Below are 20503 nucleotides of genomic sequence, written 5' to 3' on the forward strand. Positions count from 1 at the left end.
GGGCCTCATGACTGCAAACCTGCTCATGTAAGTGGCTCATGCATCTGACTGCTGTGGAACTAATCACATGAATAAGGATCCTTAACAAGGATGAGGGTTTGCAGGATTGAACCCTTATGCTTTTAGTAAAGGTGATTATAAGAAGCTTGTATTCACTATTAGAATCCTAAAGCTATAATATTAAGACAGCCTTAATTTAAATCGCGGGTTGGGGTAGATAGGGGGACAGGGATGTATCCACTTCCCCATTTTCATTTCATTCAGTAATCCTAATTGGCCAAAACTAAATGTGTCACCAAGTGATAACTAACAGCAGAGAAATCTCATTAAGGAAGACAAAAAATTATACCTTGTCTATTTCAGACACAGTCCTCTCTAAAGCAATTTTGTTGTTAAAACAATCACGTCTCTATGTGCTCTGCCTGTGGTAATAGGAAAGAGCCTGTCAATCTGTCCTTGAGGGAAGATATTCGTACCTGTAGTTTGAGCCGATGTGATTCGATAGGAATTATCTTTAGAATAGGTAAATCTACTGTCAAGACTTTAGGCTTGCTTCGGGCAAGACAGCAATTCTCAATGTCCCAGTCTGCTCCTTCCAGATATAGACCGGAAACAAAGCATCCTGCAGCAAGTAGAAAAGCAACATCTTGTAAAGGAATTCATTTAAAGAGGATTCTTTTTTGTAAGGCTCATTCTCTCTGGACTAGCCAGACCTTGTTACTATGGGTTTACAGCAACCTCAGCGCATTGAAATACTGTAAATGACTCCTGTGTTTACTTATTGTGAATCAGGCACAAGTCAATTTCATGCAGTTTTTAAAATTAAAAATACCTTTACTTACACTATCTAGGCTAAACATTTTTAAAGGAGCTCAATCTTAAGAGCTACATTTGCAGAGGCACTTGGGTTCCAAAATCCCAGATTCACTAAACCCTTGCTTAGCTTCTTGCCTAAACTCACTCAGGGATCTTTTACAGGAAAATCTTGGGCACTAAGTGCCTGTTTCCACCCCTGGGCCCATGCTCTGCTATGTCCCTCTAGGTGTCGACATGCCTAAGCCCCCATGTGAGCTAGGCAAGCTCAGAGGCTACCTAATGCCACACACCATGGAGGGGGGAGGAGGATCTGCTCATAAGGTTGTAGCCCAGTGATTAGGATACTCAGCTGGGGTATGAGAGATTCCCTGACTTCAAGTCAAGTTAACAGCTGCCCCCGCCCCAACCCGGGAGAAGGGATTTGACCAGAGATCTGCCCCCTCTCAGATGAGTGCCCTAACCAGTGAGCTAGTCTGGTGTGGGAGTCCCTCAATCGCTCCTGTCGAAGCAGTTCCACTACATATAAATAATGAAAGAGAGGCAAAATGGGCCAAAGCATATGCGCCTGGGAGGTAAAGCACTCACCTGAAAGACCCAGGAAAATTAGAACAACCCAGTGACGTCGCTCAGGGATGTGAAAAATCCATGCCCTTCAGTACTGTAGTTAAGCTGACCTAAGTCCCCAGGCAGACAGAAAAATTCTTCCATTCCCTAGCTACCACCTCTCAGGGAGGCAGATTTACTACAGTGCCAGGAGAATCTCTCCCTTTGCTGTAGTGTCCACAATGAAGCAGTGTAGCTGCAGTTGTGCCGCTGTAGCATTTTAAATATGGACAGAGCCTAACACCCATTCCCGCTGAATACCTTGGCATCGGTTCCTTCCATGAATGGTCATGCGTGACAAACAACTCCGAGTTCTTGGCTGCAAAGGCGTAAGTTAAAACAAACTTAACACTCATTACCTTCGTAAAATGGCCATTGTGTTTGCAGCCTAATTAACAACCGCTTTTTCAAACTCTACACTGGAAAGTGCTACCTTGCCCAGAGCGCTCGGTGACTTCCTCTGCAGTACTATACTGGGTCACTTCTGTGTACAAGGTGGAGCGATCCAGTGGCCAGCCATTTTTCCTACAGGTGGCTTGAACAAGAGCTGTGAGATAAGACTCGGGAATCTGTAGTCCTGAGAGCCACACAATATTTGGTTCACCCTCATTAACCTGGAATCAATCACAAGAGAGACCTCTTTCAATTCCGAACTGCTCCGTCTCATGAGGGATCTGTCTGCTCCTCATTCAAAACCAGGGGGTTCAGTGCTAAGACCTGCAGCTGTCACTGAGTTTAAGTGGAAGCTGCAGCTGTGAAGCATCTCTAAAGACTGGCCAAGGAGCCCTATTTGATCAGCCCACTGCAAGGGTTCAGTAATGCTGTACGTGCTGTCACTACTGTAACGGAATGGGTTCGTTTCAAACAGCTTTTAGTGACAGCGTTAGGTGTTGAATCCTACAGACAGACTCTTATTTGGGCAGTAAATAATGCAGATACAGCAGAGGGTTTCGCTGTTCTCTTACTCACCCAGGACGTGTACTGGTTATACCTATTCCTAAAGTAAATCATCCAATTTCCAAGTGTTTTTAGCGTATCAGCTGCCAGCTTTCTCCAGATGCTCGGGATCTGTCCATTAAAGAGAGCCCGAGCCACTTCATCCAGTTCACTGCTCATTCCAACTTCCCCAGCCAAGGCCTGGGGAGAGAATTTGCAGAGACAGAACTTAAGAATTTCAAAGCCCAACAGATTTAAATGAGGATTCCCTTTAAAACTGAATAGTCTTACTCTTTGTAGTTCAGCCAGGGATCTGGACATACGAATGATCAGTTTGTTAAACCGTTCCAATTCCTGCAATAGCACAACTGTTGTGGGTGAAATTTCTATTCCAAAAGTCTTTCTTATCTGGTCAAGATCAAATATTTGAGGCATCTTGTTTTCTATGTCCTTTGCAACCTGTCCAATATATTCATCTCGACCAATTCCACTGCCAGATTCCCCTATAATTAAAACAGTTTAGCGAGCGCTAAATAACTTTTATGTTTTCTATTAGTCTAAATTCAAACATTTCCTATAAATTTTTAATACTAGCGGATTCTTGCTCCTCTCCTGCAACATCTTGCACACGGGCACCCTGCTGTGCCTACATGGAGCCAAGCTGAAGTCAATGGCCACGTAAACACAAAAGGCTGCCCATGTGCAAGAAGTTACAAGACCAAGGTCTTAGGCATTCATGATTTTACTTTTTGTTTGCAAGAACTGAATTCTAGGTGACAGAATCATACCTGTTTGAGGTTGCAGCTCAAGAAGATGAGACCACATATCTCGAGCAGCTTGGGTATAGTATCTGATTTCGGCATTGGGATGAAGACCAAACACCTCTGGGGTATTAGCAAGTGGTAGAGACTCTAGCTCCTCTATAACCCAAAAATACATGAGGCTTATCAAAATGCAGTGTATTAAGATACAGCTACCAGATCTACTTGTGTAAAGGGTGTTTAATGTTTAAAAAGTAAAGAATGTATTAAACTAAAGATTTTATTAAGAGAAGTGTGATTAGCTGACCACTAGACGCTTGCAGATTTACACACGTCTGGCCTTATTAACCAAGGGAACAAAAGCATTTTAATCAGTGCACACAATGGATGGCTGAAGTTTGAGACAGCTCTTATATAACAATAGAAATTCAGAAAGGAAAACAGATTGTAGGTAGAATTTTTAAATACTAACTTGTCTGGAAGGAAATGCATTTCTTACCAACAAAGTCATCCTTTGAGTTCCCTGCTGGGATTTTATAATCAACCTCTTCATTTTTATAAAAGTGGAATGGTTGAAATGTGTCAAATATGAAATCCCCTAAATACTCATCCATATATATGGTCAAAATGCGACGATCAAAGCTGTCAATTGCACGCCCACCATACATGACCTAGAAATTAGTGAAACTATTTTAAATAACATGCTTACTTGCAACAAGTAGATTTTAAAACTTTTGGAAACATCAAAGTATGTTTGGCTGTTGCATACTGCCCCTCCAAGAGGAAACTCTGTGCTTCTCTGGTAACTCCTCCTAATGGGGCAAAAGCAGGAAGTGCTTGGACACTAGGGGGAGTCTAGAGATGGCTGCCAAATTATGAAAACCATGGCAGAGCTGGTCCTCTCAAGCTTGATTACTGCAGGGACCACAAAGGGTCAAGAGCTCACTAAGGTGCAAAATTTCAGTTTCTTCTGCCACTTTACTGACATATGCAGTGTGTAGCGAGAGCTCTGAAATGCTGCAACAGGAGCTTTGTAAATATCCCTTCGTATAGTTCACACTCCAGCACAGGCCTATTGTAATGATAATTCTTTGCAGTTATTCGGTATAGTGCTTTTCATCAAAGGATCCCAAGGGCTTTCTAATCAAGAATTAATTAAGAATCCCAGCTTCTCTGTGGTGTAGGTAAATGTTATGTCCCTATTTCGCTGAGACAAAGAGGTGAAGTGACTTACTAAGGGCCATACAGCAATTACTTGAAAGAACCAGGAGAGAATCTTAGCCCACTTTGCTTGAAGATAAGATCAATCTTTTTGCAAGTGCTGTCCTTATTTACATGATTTCATTTTACCATCAGAGCTACTTAACAATCAGATTTACCTCTCCAATGAGATACTTGAGACTGCCCCATGGGATTTTGTCATCATTTTGCTGGTAGGCTTTGGTCAAGTATGTATTCAGGATTTCCATGCACACCTAATAACAGTTATTACAACATGTTGGATGAGAAGAGTCACAAATTTGTCAGACAAGGATAGAGACATTTAGTTTTCACAAAATTCTAATTCGTACATTAATCATCATGTCTTCCTCAAAAGAAAATGAAAAATAAATGTCACAACGAACAGCCAACAGGGGGCAAAATGTAAAGAGGCTGGATCCGGAACCTGACTTGTTATTCTCAGCAATCCTGATACTGGCTAAAAGTAAACTTAGACTCAGGGGTCTACAGTGTCTGTGATGACAGGGAAAGGAGGAACACTAACTTACTGTGAAAAGGAAGATGGACAGACAGAGCATATATGCAAAGGTAACCTGTGCCTACTCAAGGGCCATTAGCTTTAGCTTCTTACCTGGAAATCAGATTCATTAAAATCATATGGTACATTCCAGCCAATCTTCCCAAACTTCCTTCTCTCCTGAACCACTGCATGGAAAAATGCTAAGACATAGACCAGTGATTTAAATGCGCCATGGGGGCATTGCTCAAGGGCTTCATGGGGAATTTTGAAGTAGGTGGCTCTCATATTCAGTTTCAGCCCATTCGGTGGTTCTGTTACAACCTAGCAAAAGAAAAAAACCTCTCAATTATCTGGTAAACTATTAAAGCTATGAACTTTAAACTTTTGCTTCATACTAAAAATATAAAGAGCAGTTATATAACAACAGTAATACTTTATTAAGTATACTTAATTACATTTTGAAATCAATTTCAAATATTTTGAATTAAACATTTTAATTATGTTGCCTTACATCATCATCATCCTAAGAAATGTAAGGCTTATTAACCCTATTTTGCAGATGGTGAAACTAAGGCACAGACAACTTCTTAGCTTGATTTTCAAATGTCACAAAAGCCCTAATTTGTGCTTGCAACAGTCACAGCTGTGCTCACAGATTGGGTATTTGTAGTCTTAAATGGAAGATATACACAACTATTTTTTGCAGATCTGGAATTAAGCACTGCCGGTGGTGAATATTTTAACGATGTCATTGATACACTAACATATCTGAATCAATGACAGTTGCCTAATTGTCACTCTGCTGCGCTAACATCTGTCAGATAAAATGATAATTGTCACAGCAATGATTTACAACGACAGAAATAGTCACCACAAAAAGAAGATTAGTACAGCATCTCTGGCTTGCCATTTATAAATAATCAGCTCATCTTGCTTGTGAGAAATGCTTCAGCCTTATGTAACAGCTGGAAACAACTGTCCTATAAAAACATCTGCCCTATTGACACTGTTGTCCAGCTAGACACAGACCTCAGTTCTACATTTTCAGAATTAGAGAAATGACAGGAGGTGTAGCTGGGTATTTCTAACCCACTCATCACAGTGGTGTCTGGGTCTAAAGGGCATTTACAAGTTCACTTTTACTGATGGATTGATTAAGAAGTATGTGCCTAAGGGTAGCATCAGATGAACACTTCTATTAAACTTATCTCACATCAGTGAAACCTCACCAGCTGGAAAACCAGAGGATGAAAATAGTATCTTGCTTACAAAGAAAAAGACAGCATTTAGGGCCCAATCCTGCATGCCGTATTCAGGCCACATTCCCACCAACGTCAATCAGTTTTGCCTGAATAAGAGTGGCATGTCATGAGTAAGTGTGGTATGTCATGCCCTCTGTACCTTCATCCCTGTACTGTACCTTTAAAGACTTCTGAAGTATTCCAATGGGAAAGCCCTGAGTAGGGTCAGTAGTCAGCCACAGGCGGAAGTCTGGATGAGGCTTAGTAATTCTTTCCAATGCTTTCTCCAAATCAATCAGCCATTTCACCAAAAGATGACAGTTCTGCAACATTAACCACTGTCCGCGAGCCACTGCATTCTCCAGCAACTGCAGTGCAACCTGTGTCAATGAGATGGAAACAGCTGCCTATGAGTAAAGCTTGCTTTGACCCTGAAACTGCAGGGATTCTGAATGGTTTAGTGCATCCAACTACTTCCTCATAGCAAGAAAACAGAGCATTTTCTTTCTTTCTTTTGAAGCAGAATTCTCTTGGCACACTCTGGGGGAAACAAAAATGTCCAATTAAGCCATTGTCCCAATTCTCAGAGTCTCCCAGGAATACCTTGTGCTGAGAGAGATGCTCTTCTATTTCATTAATTGCTTTAAAAATAAAAACAGCACAAAGCTTTCAAACACTTGAAAACAGTAATGAAGTAAGCTTAGGTCATTAGAGTGCGGTTTTCAAAAGAGCTTAGTATTGGTCTAACTCAGCTCTCACTGACACCAATGGGAGCTTTGCCACTGATTTCAAATTATAACAGAGTAGCCAAATGCTGAGTGTTTTTGAAAATCCCCCAGCCATGCTAGAGCAGAGAAACAAGCGAAGGTACAAACAGAGCACAGATGAGGGTCTTTTTGCTTGCAAATACCAATATGCAATGATGACGTTCCCTACACTCAAAACAATGAAGCGGCAGGGACATTGACTGAAATCTGACAGCCTGCATATCTGCATCTTTTCAACCTCAACAATTTTTTTGCTACAGGTGAGGCAGCAATTCTGAACCTGTCTTGACTCAATCTGCAAATTAACTGACCAGACAAATGTCTGCTCTCATTTTACAGAAAGTGATTGCTTCTAGGGCGGTAATCTGTATGCCAATTCCTACCCAGATTGCTTTGTTTTTAATACACAGAGTATGGCTTTCCCAAAAGCAGGGGGTTGTTGGAACAGATGCCTGAACAGACCCGTAATGTCAAAAATGAGATCTGCAGCAGTCACAAAATAATGTACTGAAGGCAGCACACACACCATCCCACTGAACTGTGCTTTGTCACAACAAAGATACCTTTTCTTGTCCTTGTCCCATGGCGAGGAACTTGAGTCGATTCCCTCCAAAGCCCATCCTATCAGCCAGTTTCATGAGGTCACTGGCAGGATCAGAGCCAGGACTTAGGATAAAAACAATGGGCGAGTTAGGTGTGCTCTGCTCGAAGATAGCTTCAAAGCTGATCACGGGAGGCTGAACATATCTGGGGGGTGGGGGGAAGAGAAGTACAATAAATTGGTACACTAATTTACACAAACTATTTAAAATGCCATCTGTTAGGAGAGTTAAATGGGACAAAGGGCTATTAATCTCAGTTACCTGTTTAGGCAAATTATGGAAATACTCACATGAACGGAAATTAATGATAATACTTTGCTGTAGTCCTTTCAATTCAAAGGATCTCAAAGTTCAGTACAAATTTAGGGTCTGAACCTGCAAACCCATCATCCAATGCAGTGTTTGCCTCACATGCAGTCTATGGGACTATATGTAGGAGGAGTGAGATTGCGGGATTGAGCCCTTTAATTGAAACATTTACTATATCTATGGATCACATCACACATGACTGAAGTACAGCCACCTGTGGTGTGGAATTTGGCAGTTATTTAACCACACACAGAAACAGTATGTATCTTAGGACGAGACGGTAAGTGGAATACTGTGTTCAACTGAAACCACGGGGAGAATTTACAGAGAACGAACATCACCATTGAAGTTGGAAATTGGCTCAGACACAGGGTTAACAATGGACCTAATGAAAAGTGCGGCATGATCCTTAATGATCAAAGTGATACACCGTCAGTGCTCAGTACTGTTTCCGAGTCTTGTAAACATTACAACCAGAGCTGGTCAGAAAACAGAATTTCCATTCTGTAGGAAATTCCAACATTCCAAAAATCTGTTCTCATTCTGAAACCAAACAAAAAGTCAGAATTTCTTGCAGAATAAAATATTTTAAAAATTTTGATATGGGGGCCAATGAAATGTTTCATTGTGTTAAAACAATATAATATTAATAATATATATTAAATATATATATAATCTTACAGTAAATTATTATAAAAATGAAATTAATCAAAATGATAAATTTGAAGCACAATATTTTTACCTTTATCAAAACAAAATGTTTCAACATCATCAAAACAAACCAAGAAACTCAAAACGGTTTCAACTCCCCCCTCCAAATTTTGTCAAAATTGACACATTCCTGTCAAAGGTTCTGATAAAGCTCCATTTTGTGACAGAAAACTGTTCCATCAAATTTTCAAGCAGGTCTAATTATAACTGATCTTAGACCATTTTATGTATACTTTTAATGGCAAGGAATTTTTAAAACTTCAATTGTTGCTTTTCTTTTAAATCTACTGAATTCACATACATTGTGCACTGTATGTATGGGAAGTATAGATGTTTAAAATAATGATACTTGTCAGTTTAGGGGGGTACTGTGTTTTAGTGGGAGGAAGAGCGAATGGAAAAGATTTGCATAATGAGAGGGACAGCTAATTTCAGGTAAAGTGAAATGAGCAAAGGTCTAACATCTTCAAGTAGAGTAGCTAGGGGTTATCACACTGCTCCTAAAACAGTTGCCTCTCCAAAAATGCTTATGTCCTCTAAGTTATAAATACCAGCTAAAATAGGACACTTGCAATTCTTGAAAAATAAAATCCATCCAGTCTGATACAGAACCTTTAACTATGCATTAAGAGGCTAAATGAAAGGAGAAATGTACATGGATATGCACTAGAATTATCTCAGGAAGGCTCTGGATAAAAACAGGGGATCATCAGTTACTCCTTTGCTCTCCTGTGAGCAAACCTTCCCCACATGTATTTACCTCAGTAAGGAAGCACTGGACAGGAGACCTTTTGTATACTTTTTTCCCCACTTTACACTGATTTTTCAATTAATTACCACCTGCTTTTTGTTTACTTTTCAAAGCTCTCAAGTCAAAAAAGCTTGTGAGAATCTAACACAATTCATTTTGCATTCACATTTAGGTTTGTGTCTATGAAATATCAATCTGCAGTAAATGCTTAGCAATTGATTCAGGTTACCTCCGATTTTCTTTGGTACTTTTAAAACTTAGAAAGATTCTGGATAAAAAAAAACGTGACAGCAACTTACTTCTCATCCATTGTCAGAGTAACGTAGTCAGTCACTGCCCTATATACGCGGTCTACTCGGAAACAACGTAAAAGCAGCAGCTTCTGAAAATGTGTGAGACTATTTTGGTATTGCATGGGAAATGGTGTTTGTTCCAGGGCATCCAGATCATACCACTGAGAAAGGAAATACAGTAGAGAACATGAGTTTATCAGATGGATAAATCAACCAAGTTTATTAGCAAAGATAAAGTCAATCTGATAACAGGACTGCAACAAGAGATACAGACATGGGGAAACAGAGAAGAATCAGAGAAAATTGAAATTAGAAAAGAGAAACTAGAACAAAATACTAAATAAATGCCAAAAATCAACTTTTTCAGTATAAAACATGTCTGTCCAATATCATTGTCATACTTTCATTTTATGGTAATTCTCATAAGATACAACTAAATGAGGTCACAAGCTCAAGACAATAATGGATGGTCTAGAGAAGGTGAATCGGAGATTCCTATTTACTCTCCCACATAATGCAAGAACAAATGGACATTCAATGAAATTGAAAGGCAGCAAATTTAAAACTGATAAAATGAAATATTTTTATACAACATGTAACTACTCTGTGGAACTCACTCCCACAAGATGATAAAAGCTAATAATTTAATAGGATTTAAAAAATTATTAGAGGTGAAATCCTGACTCTATTGAAGCCAATGGAAAAACTGTCATTGACTTCATTGGGGCAGGGATCTCATGTTAGACATTTAACTGGAAAACAAGAACATCCACAATTACATAAGATAAGATGTTTTAAAACATCTAAAACCCTCATGCTTCAACGCATAAGCCAGTCACAAACTGCCCAGAGTCAGGAAGAAAGTTCCCCAAGCATAGGTTATTCCAGATTTGTTCATTATCAGTTTCTTGAACCTTCCTCAGAAATATCTGGTACTGGCCAGTGTTGGAGACAGAACAGCAGACTAAATGGCTGACTGGTCTGACTATGGCAATTTCCATGTTTCTATGTAGATCATGCAATTACCCCACAGCTTCTAAAGAAACATCCAGTCAGGGAATTAAAGGGAAAAGCCAGTGACCCCTCAAACATTTTTAACAAGTTGGATTATGTTTGAACATTTAATTGAGAGGGAGGGAATAGAAACTAGACTAAGAAAATCACTTACTTCTTTCCATACTTCAGGATTTTTTTCCACATCATCTGGAAGAGACCCAAACTCCTCAGGAAATAGTTCAGATAGGCGAATTATGTCCTCCCAGCCTTGATCCAAAAGCCAAGTACACGGCTTCTTTCGTGTACTCTTCTCCAGGGAAATATTGCCTAGTCACAATTCAGAAAACTAAATAAATATCACTATCATAAAAGGGAGCACACTGACTTTTAATTAGTCTGCTGGAGAAATAATTACTACTTTGCAAGTATTTGCATGCCAAGTTTGTATTTTTGCCACTATTTATGCATTTAACTAAAGATGGACTCTTGGTGTAAAATTCTGGCCCCTCTGAAATCAATGGGAGCTTTGTCATTGACTTCACTGGAGTCAGAATTTCACTGTTGGCCTTTCTGCAATCAAACAAGCTGGAAACAAATGCAAGGGACCACATCCTCTACTGGTGTAAACCGGCCTAGGCCTATTGACTTAAACTAAGTTATGCCAATTTACTTCAGCTGAGGATCCACTGTGTCAGTTACAACGTGCTATAACCCGTTAATAGAAGTCAGTAAACTACTACTTTGTCTTTAATTAAACATATGCCAGGTATTTTTGTTGAACATCTATTTTAAAATATTCCTCGGGGTTCAGGTTCAGCATGCGAAATTTTAGGATCTATATGACTTAGGAGGGGACTTAGGTGCTTATGGAAATTTTACCAAGGAGTTAACTTTGATAGTCAAATATATGTAGTCAAAAATCTTGATTTTAATTCTGGAAGAGCATATAACTACTAGAAGGTACTAAGTATCCAGGTTACCTTTTAAAAAGAAGTCCAGTTCTTCTTGTGGGACTCTACCATCAGCTTGTTCTATTTTGATAGTCATATTAAAGGAAAATAATAATTTGTGTCTCTCAAACAAGCCTGAAATAAGAACATAATATTCTCATCAGTCTGCTTCTTAAGAATTTGGGCTTGGGACAAATTTCAGATCCAGATCTTGACTCTGATCACCCCACAAGTTCAAGGTGGTGAATTTTGATGCAGCCCACTGTAGAGATTTAAGCCTGCTACAACATTCACATCCAGATCTAGCTTCAGATTCCACACGATCTCCCCTCCAAAGCTCAGAAAGGTTGAGATCAATCTTTCTGGTTTGGAACCACTGCTATTTGTAACTGATTGTTTATTAAAAGTAGAAGCACTTCTTAAATGTCAAGGGACTACAGCACTTTTCTGCATCTCAGAGCAACCTTAACATGAAGGAAGAAGGGATAGAGAATGCAGAAGCATTAGCAGCAAACAGAATATTTAGTGAATTCAGTATTTGTTGAAATACCTTTGACAGCACAAAATTACATTGCTTTGCACAACTGACTGAAGAAATTCCCATTACAGTCATTCAAACGTACACAATGCCATCCCAGTGCTTAATCACACTAACCTGTGCAACCATAGTTATATATGTTGAATGTCAATGTATCCATGATATTTTTTAGCCTCTTTGGAAGAATTGAGTTGGGCATGGATTTCCGAAGCGAAAACCCGAACACATCTAGGAAGGAGGCCAAGGAGTATTGATACATGGTGTTGACAAGGGCCATTTCAGATAAAACGAAGAACAAAATGGCGCCCCTTTTAGCAGCAGGTCGGTAGCCATCTCGCAGCTTGTCAATGTCCACTGCCGTCTTCTCAGCCAGTTTGAGTTTCTCTGATACCTAGCAAGTGAGAAATGTGGCTCCCAAGCATTAATTTTATCCATGTATAACTACTAAACAGAACTACATGGTTAACAATATGCTGAGCTAATCTGTGGCTAAACAATATGAAACAGCGTTTTGAAATACTACGAACAACCCTTCCAGGATTTAAAAATATATCAAGCAGTAAACAAGTATCAACATTTATAAAAAATCTTATGAACAATGGCAGGTGTGCCATCAAAAGCCAATTGCTGCCACAGAACCAAGAACATTTCCTTGAAACAATCCCACATTGAATAGCTAAAAATTCAAGTAGCCTTTTTTAAAGAAAAAAATCATATTAGTAAACATTCTTTTCCCTCTCCAAAAATGCTTTAGTTCAGTTTATTAAGCTTCCAGATGATAAAGTTGGAATATCTGTGTTACAGAGCACTGTATGTTTGTAAGAAATACTGGAAAAGATTTACAAATTTCAGTGAACCTTCATTTTTAATAAAACCATGCAAAGATTGTTTCAGAGTTGGAATAACATGTTACCAAAGATAGAAAGATAGATACACACTTTTTTTTTTTTAACTAAAAGATCCCTATTATAAGGAAGTCTTCTCCAAAGGTAGGCTTGCCATTTGTCTGATGGATTAAAATCCTCCCCATGGCACTGAAATATGTCATGATGTTACACCATGAATTCATGATCCAGGTAAAGACCTTCTGACTCACCACCATCACATCAAGCAGAACATTGTGAAGTGATGGTGTTTCATAGGCCCAAGATAGACTTTGAGACTTCTGCACACTAAGGGATTTCCTCAGGAAATACCATGCTGTCTGGCCCCATACCTAAAGATAATGTATTTCTGATTATGGATAAACATTCCTGGATCAGGTGGGCAACTTGGATCAAGCAAATTCTTAAAGAATTAAGATTTCTGTCTCTGGACACAAGTGCTAGACCTATGCATGTATGGAGTACTCATGGACAACTGCTCATCATGCAACTCTCAGCTCCTTTTCAACTTGCATCCTAAATTAAGGAATAAAGGAGGATGAAACAAATCCCAAAGGAAAGACGGGGATTCCTACATAGAACAACCATGAGAGAAGCTCTTATAGGTACCTCAGTAGCTTTGGCTTTTGTCTCCTCCAGGGTGTGCACCAAATCCACATTATCCAACATGTTTCCCGTGGAAGTTGCCAGTTCCCGGAGGAGAGAATCTTCCAAATCTTTCAGCAAGTTTTTGTTCTCGCTGGTTTCCTGGATGAGATGTTCTCTCTGCTCTTCTAGCTCTCTTCTTTCAAACCCCACAATAACACTGAGCAGCTGATCCTCAAGGCCTTTCAGTGTAACTATGGATGGAAAATGGAGAACCATGTCCTCAGCACAATCTTTCTTAAAACACAAGGTTAGCTTTCATACAGTTCCTTCAGGCTATATGATCTTCTATAACTCTGTGCTGAAAAGACAGGTTTAGTTAACAGCATTGAGTGTTGTTCTTCTATATTGGTTCTCACCTGACACATCTAATAAGCAGCATGTAGTTTAGTTTCCTTTTAGACTAACAGCAGGAAGTGGAAAAATTTAACATTAAATCATAGAATCGTAGGACTGGAAGGGACCTCAAGAGGTCTTTAAGTCCAGTCCCCTGCCCTCAAGGTAGGACTCAGTATTATCAGAGGCTGAATACAAGGAGGAGTATAAACAATATAACATACATTATAGTATTATACATAGTTAACAGGCACTGCAAATTCCACTGCCAGAGAGCCAGGACATTTCTGTCTCCCTCTTCTGATGTGGTCAGAGGGCTAGCCATTATTTACAGCACTTGTTCTCTGTTTTCTAACTCACCAAGGGCCAGATTTTGACCTGCTTACTGCTACTGAGAAGCAGCTTGTCCTGTGAGATGTCAATGGGACTAGTGGAGAAAGGTATCAGACAACCTGTGTAAGGATGTCAGAATCTGCCTTTCACTCAGGCCAGACCTGGATTTGCGTAGGTACACAACCAGCACTTAATCCAGCCGAAAAGCAGAGTAACTGCCTGGATTCATTGATTTCAGACTAATGAATCTGTAGCTGGGCTCAATATCCCCTGGCTGAAAACGCTTGCATTTTGCAGTTGAATTCATCCAAACTCATGTTCTGTGGTTTCTGGTACAAGAGAAAGGATCTCAGCTTTTTGGAGCAATAGCTCATCTGAGCCTAGTTTATGCCCTACATTTGCACTACTGTGCAGTTAATACTCTGTCCCTAACAGCATGCATTTGCTCACCTGTATAGTTGATAACCATGGCTTTTCCAAACACCGATGGTGAATATTTAGGATTAGCTAGCTTGGTGTTCAAGTACAATTTGAAGTTATTGTCATAGTCTACCTCCTTATCACCCAGTACGATAAATATTCGCCCCTGGGCAACTTTTATATTCTTTTCTAAGACATTGTCAATCACAGGATCTATGTATTCATCTACATCATGGAACAAGAAAGGACTTCCATACTTTATGGCCATTTCTAGTTGTTTAAGGAAATCAGGGTCATTAAAGGAAGCTATCTGAAAGAGAACAGAAAAATGGAAAGATTTGGAACAGTTAATATTGAATTAACTGAATATTTCTATTTTACAATAATTGCCAGTATTCATTAAGCTTGTTGTTTGACTATGCATCTCTGCCTTTCATCCTACAGATGATATAACCCTCATTGGGAGGGATCAAAGAAAGCACATTCTTGATTCTGATCCACTGAGAAAAACTATCCACTTCGAAAACAATTCTTTCCTGCTGCAACTGCACCCCTAAACACAATGTGGCCTAAACTTTTGTCTATCCTGTTCCTGCAAGCACTGGGGCTTTCTGTGAATGCAAGTCATGCACCTTGCAGCATGAGTAACGAGGCACGCCCAAAGTTCAAGCGAGTTTGCCACGCAGAACGAGCATCACATTGTTGGGTATCCACCAGAACTCAAAAGGTGGTGGTATAGATGGCTAGGCAATGGAGCAAGGAGAGGAAAACAGTGGTTTTGAGTGAGCTTGCAGGACTGGAACAGTGAGGGAATTGAGGATCATGGAAGGGTCATGGCCCGGGGGGATTAAGACTAAATAGTTCTTAGATAAAACAGCATTTCACCTCCCCAAACAGACACCCTTTCCAGATGAACTCCTGAATTTTTGACAACATGCTTTATCACTGGAGAAGAGGGGTATTGGTGGCATCTGCCTCTGGTCTCCCAATGTCACATAGCACTAAAAGAGACAGAAGCAGGATGTAAGCTGTTGCTCCCCTGCTGAGGGCAGAAAGAAACTGGAGCCCCAGCATTCTTTGTTCCCAAAATTGGAGGTCTCTGACATGGTAGCTTGACTTCTGGTGTTTCAAATATCCTGCTTCAATCCTCCACAGGCTGGATGCAGGGCGGGGTCACTATCCATCTAGATAATTGACTTTATGTTTAGATGCTTAATGGCACTGCACTTCCATCCTGTTGAGGCTCAACCATCACAACTGCCAATTCCCACTAGTAACTGGCGCCTTGGCCAAGGCCAGGTATTTATGCATCTTTCAAAACAATAAATATAAAAATAAAATGAAAATTTAGCTTCACCCGCAGATTATTTTTTTCTTCTTTTCTCCTGATCCAATTTAATGCCTGCTGCTGGGGGTCTACGCATAAAGGGAATCGGCTAGCACGTGTTGTCAGAATGCCATTCTGAACAGAGAGCTCATCTGGAGGCAAACCTTGGGAGCCCCACCTGGGGAGGAAACAGAGTAAAGATTGCTGTGTATTTTATTCTTTATGGTACAGCAGCACGCTTCACCTACGGGTAAACCAATGCTATTCTACTGAGCATTCTATTACAACACCCTAAAACATACAGTGTATCATGGCAAAAATAACCTCATGTCAGTGAGTCAGAGCCTGGGTCTACAGAATTCCACTACAGTGCTGAAAATAGCCATGCAGTTGTTTGGGCTCAGGCTCTGAAGCCCAGGGAGAGGAGTGGGTTTCAGAGCCCAAGCACCAGCCTGAGCCCAAACATCTACACAGCTATTTTTAGTGCCACAGCATGAGACTGAGTCTGTAGACACAGTCCCTGCGACTTGCTGCCATGGTTTTTCTTTTTGCCATGTAGACATAACCACAGACTCCCAAGTGAAACAATGAAAGCATCGCTGAGTTACTTATAACTAGCCTGGTTAAAGCACTAATTAATGTACTGTGATGAATAATCCTGAACTAGATGGAAACTGGTTTAAATGAGACAGGTCCTGACCCAGATCCATGAAGTCAATGAAAGGATTCCCACGGGTCTTTACATCCCACTCATAGTCTGGATCTACTTTGTGAAACAAATTTTTCAATGGCATCATGTGGTACCAGCTATACTGAGTGCTATAGATGTACAAAGTACAATGATTTATTAGATTCCAGGTGCTCGGTTCACAAGAAGAAAGGTGTTTTGTCTCACTGCCAGCCTTGGGATCTGAAAATTCTTCCTGGTATGCTTGTGCATCACGAGTAGTAAAGATTATACTCTACAAATTCAGCCATTGCTCATCCTGGTAAAAGCCCACTGCATTGACATTCTGACCTTTCTTACACTTATCTATCTAATCTCTATCAGGTACTTCTAGAGCACCAATCACTGTATAGGATTTAGGGGCCTTCAGTTGATAGCCTAAGGGTAACAGAGAGCAAGAACAGAGCTCCAGACTGGAACTTAGTTAAAAATTCTGTTGATCATAGAATATCAGCGTTGGAAGGGACCTCAGGAGGTCATCTAGTCCAACCCCCTGCTCAAAGCAGGGCCAATCCCCAATTTTTGCCCCAGATCCCTAAATGGCCCCCTCAAGGATTGAATTTGCAACCCTGGGTTTAGCAGGCCGATGCTCAAGCTCAAACCACTGAGCTATCCCTCCCACCCCTGATCAGTGTGAGCAGAATACAGTATATTTAGTATTGGAGAGGGGTCAAGATTATACAATAGCTGTATTGGTTATGCTTGGCTAACAGGAGTAAAAAGTAGTTCAAAATTAATTTTGACATTGGAGTAAGCAGACAGGACTCCAAATACACAGAGGGAAGATCTCTTTGCAAGGCACTTTGAGATTCTCGGATGAAAAGAACTATAAAATTATTATTCTCTATTGAGAAAGATGATCCCATTTTCAAACAGTCACTTTTCAGAGGTGATTGTACGCTGATTGCTTTTTTCTGATTTCCCTGATTTAGTGCACAGAGATGGGCCAAACACAACCCCCTCCTCTGCCCCCGAACCCAACAATCTCCAATCCTGGATCCAGATTCAGATCCAAACTGTGTGACTTCAGCCCTTCTCTACACTCAGTAGCAGCTGGGCTGCTTTTTTAAAGCTCAGTGATTTCACATACCTGCTAATCTCTACATCATCAGTCAGGAGGTTTTCCAATCTAAAAGGCTGGCTGAGAGGAATCTCTCGTGATCGGATATCTTCTTGCCATTCATGGTAGATCATCTCATTACGGAAATCCCAATTGAATGCCCCTTCATAGCTCAGAAAAGCAGCGCAAAGTAGACAGTCACCTAGCAGCTTCACTTTTCGCATTTTTAACTCCTCTAAATCATTTGTCCATCTGATAGAAAAATTAATGAATTCTGGGTCAGTCTGAGATCCTTTCTGCAGCAGGGGTCAGATAACTCCAGCATTTCTAAAGGTGCTTATGTTTTAGCTTCAGGTTGAGAAGAGCCCCAGACCTACAACCAACCACGTAGCACAGCAGTAGTAGCAGCAGAAAGTTCAATTTGACCTGGAACCTCCTTCCCTTTAATTTAAAACAGGTGGATTTGTGTCATGCCTTTAAACAGTACTTAACTGCAGCTACATTTTGCTTTTTTCTTTTCAATTTAAAAGATTCACTGTGAGTCTCAAATATGCCCAGTAAAGACTTCTGGATTGAAAAATCATATTATTTGTTTTTATTATTTTTCAGGGGCCAAAGTATGTTAATTGCTTCACAGAAACAAACAAAACACACAGGGTGCAATTTTCAAAAGCACCTAGGGAGGTGGTGGAATCTCCATCCTTAGAGGTTTTTAAGGCCCAGCTTGACAAAGCCTTGGCTGGCATGATTTAGTTGGGGTTGGTTGTGCTCTGAGAGGGGGTTGAACTAGATGACCTCCTCAGGTCTCTTCCAACCCTAATCTTCTATGATTCTAATTCCCATTTTCAAAAGTGACTTTCATTGAAACTTAGGCTCCTAAGTGCCTAAATCACTTTTGAAACCAGGACAAACTCCTACATCACTTAGGTGCTTTTGAAAATTTTATGCGTGGTTTCTGAGCTTACATTTTAATGCAAAAAATCTCTCTTCTGGCACTAGACTTAACCTTATATTTTCAGATCCCAAGCCAGAGATGAGCTTGTCAGCAGCGATAAGTCTCCTTTCCATGATCTCTGCTTCTTCTTGTAACTGTTGTTTTTCCCTTATTGCAGCTTCATACTTGTCACCCAAAGCTTTGAGCTCCCTCTGAATTGTCACCAGCTCTGTCTGTATCTTTTCCAGATCACGTTTACTTAAATAGTAGTTCCGTTCCAACCTAGCCACCTACATTATGAAAGACATCGTGTCATGTCAGAGGAGAGAGGAGTTTTATTTTTTGGTGCAAAATCATTGGTTTTTAACATTCAATTGGCTATTTCATATATGTTTAAGACAATCTGGTAATAAATAGTATCAGAAGAAAAAATAGGCACTGTTTTTCACCCAACTCTTCTCACCCCATACACGCATAATATTGTCTGATTCTGCAGTCCTGACACTGACAAAACTCTTAGCCTTGATCTAGCCAGGTACTTAAGCACATAAGCAGTCCCACAGACATCCATAAGAGTACTGGCTGCCTAAGGAAAAAGGGATTAGGGCCTAAAAGAACATTTAGAGCCAGGACTTGACAAATGCACTTGCCCACTGGCCAGCAGAAAACCTTCCTTGGTGAGCAGAGATGTTTCGTAGTAGTATTGGTAGGATTTACACTTTAATTTTATAAAAGAATTACATTGCTAGCCCTTTTTAAATAGGCCATAAAAATGGTTCCTGCTTAAACCAGGGAAATGAATTCGACATACCATTGAGTCCCTCTATGCTCAAATGCCCTGGGTATTATTTTAAGTTAGTTTTCAGTAGGCACCAATAACTTCCTTCTCCATTCTCCCCCACAATATTACATTACAAAACTCCTCCTTTTACTTCATGTTTTAATGCAAACAGAAACTGGTATCACGGACCTATAATACAATGAAAACAGCAGCTTGCAATTGAAAGCCTGGCTTCCTAAGGGGCTTTGAGGTCTACTGACGAAAAGTGCTATATAAGAGCTAGGTATTATTATTACAATGATTCTAGCAAACACCACTTTCATAGCTGTTGCCACTTTGAAGTGGAGAAACACTGCAGTACATAAAATTGCCAAGTGTTATTTCTGTGGCAACAAACACTCTTCATAGTCCCTTATGTTCATATTTGCACATTGTACCTTTTCTCTCTTTGGTCTGATTTCCTTAGCTACATCACAGTAGCTCATTACTGCATCGACAAATTTTAACATTCCCAATCCTGCTCTGCTAACAGCTTCCATTTCTTCAAATGTCGTGTTAAGATTCTTTAACAGAGCTAAATGTTAACACACAAAAACACTGCAAGTCAGTTTAATAACAATGCATAAATCACAAGAGCAATAGCTTTCCTTGTGAATCAAATCTCAGCTAGCTCTTTAGTTCTGTGGTATGTATTGGAACAAGGATGTGATAACCAATGCAAAACAACTTTACAGTATAAGGTTATGCTGCTGGACAATAATAAAACAAGCAAGATATTGTCAGATATTCAAGGACTTTAGGCCAGCTGACTCCAAGGGAAGCTGAATGAGATCAGCACTTCATAGGGATTGCTCAGCATTTCTCAAAATCTAGCCCTTTGCTTGCAGTCCAAGGTTATTATGCTAAATGGACCAAATTCTCTTCTCACTGACCCCAGTGTAACTCCACTGGAGTTATTCTGGATTTACATTGGTGTAGGCATGAGCAGAATTTGGTCCAATTAGTTTGAGTTGCAGCCCACTGCCTTTCTGTGACACATTT

General features: G+C 40.1%; 1 protein-coding gene across 1 annotated transcript in view; it reads right to left on the minus strand.

Moving 5' to 3' along the window:
- DNAH10 (dynein axonemal heavy chain 10) overlaps positions 1-20503 on the minus strand; it is a 101816-nt gene that overhangs the window by 2136 nt on the left and 79177 nt on the right. Inside the window, exons 59-78 of the mRNA XM_038373263.2 lie at positions 19900-20036; positions 18754-18971; positions 17778-17999; positions 15991-16138; positions 14664-14943; positions 13509-13738; positions 12133-12406; positions 11508-11612; positions 10700-10854; positions 9538-9692; positions 7429-7612; positions 6278-6478; positions 4969-5178; positions 4496-4591; positions 3616-3787; positions 3144-3275; positions 2647-2858; positions 2389-2556; positions 1853-2033; positions 477-622 (exon numbers count right to left, since the gene is read on the minus strand). Coding sequence (XP_038229191.1) covers positions 477-622; positions 1853-2033; positions 2389-2556; positions 2647-2858; positions 3144-3275; positions 3616-3787; positions 4496-4591; positions 4969-5178; positions 6278-6478; positions 7429-7612; positions 9538-9692; positions 10700-10854; positions 11508-11612; positions 12133-12406; positions 13509-13738; positions 14664-14943; positions 15991-16138; positions 17778-17999; positions 18754-18971; positions 19900-20036 — 3626 coding nt within the window. The remainder of the gene's footprint in view (positions 1-476; positions 623-1852; positions 2034-2388; positions 2557-2646; positions 2859-3143; positions 3276-3615; positions 3788-4495; positions 4592-4968; positions 5179-6277; positions 6479-7428; positions 7613-9537; positions 9693-10699; positions 10855-11507; positions 11613-12132; positions 12407-13508; positions 13739-14663; positions 14944-15990; positions 16139-17777; positions 18000-18753; positions 18972-19899; positions 20037-20503) is intronic.

The sequence above is a fragment of the Dermochelys coriacea genome, chromosome 15 (assembly GCF_009764565.3).
Source record: "Dermochelys coriacea isolate rDerCor1 chromosome 15, rDerCor1.pri.v4, whole genome shotgun sequence".
Taxonomy (NCBI): Eukaryota; Metazoa; Chordata; order Testudines; family Dermochelyidae; genus Dermochelys; species Dermochelys coriacea.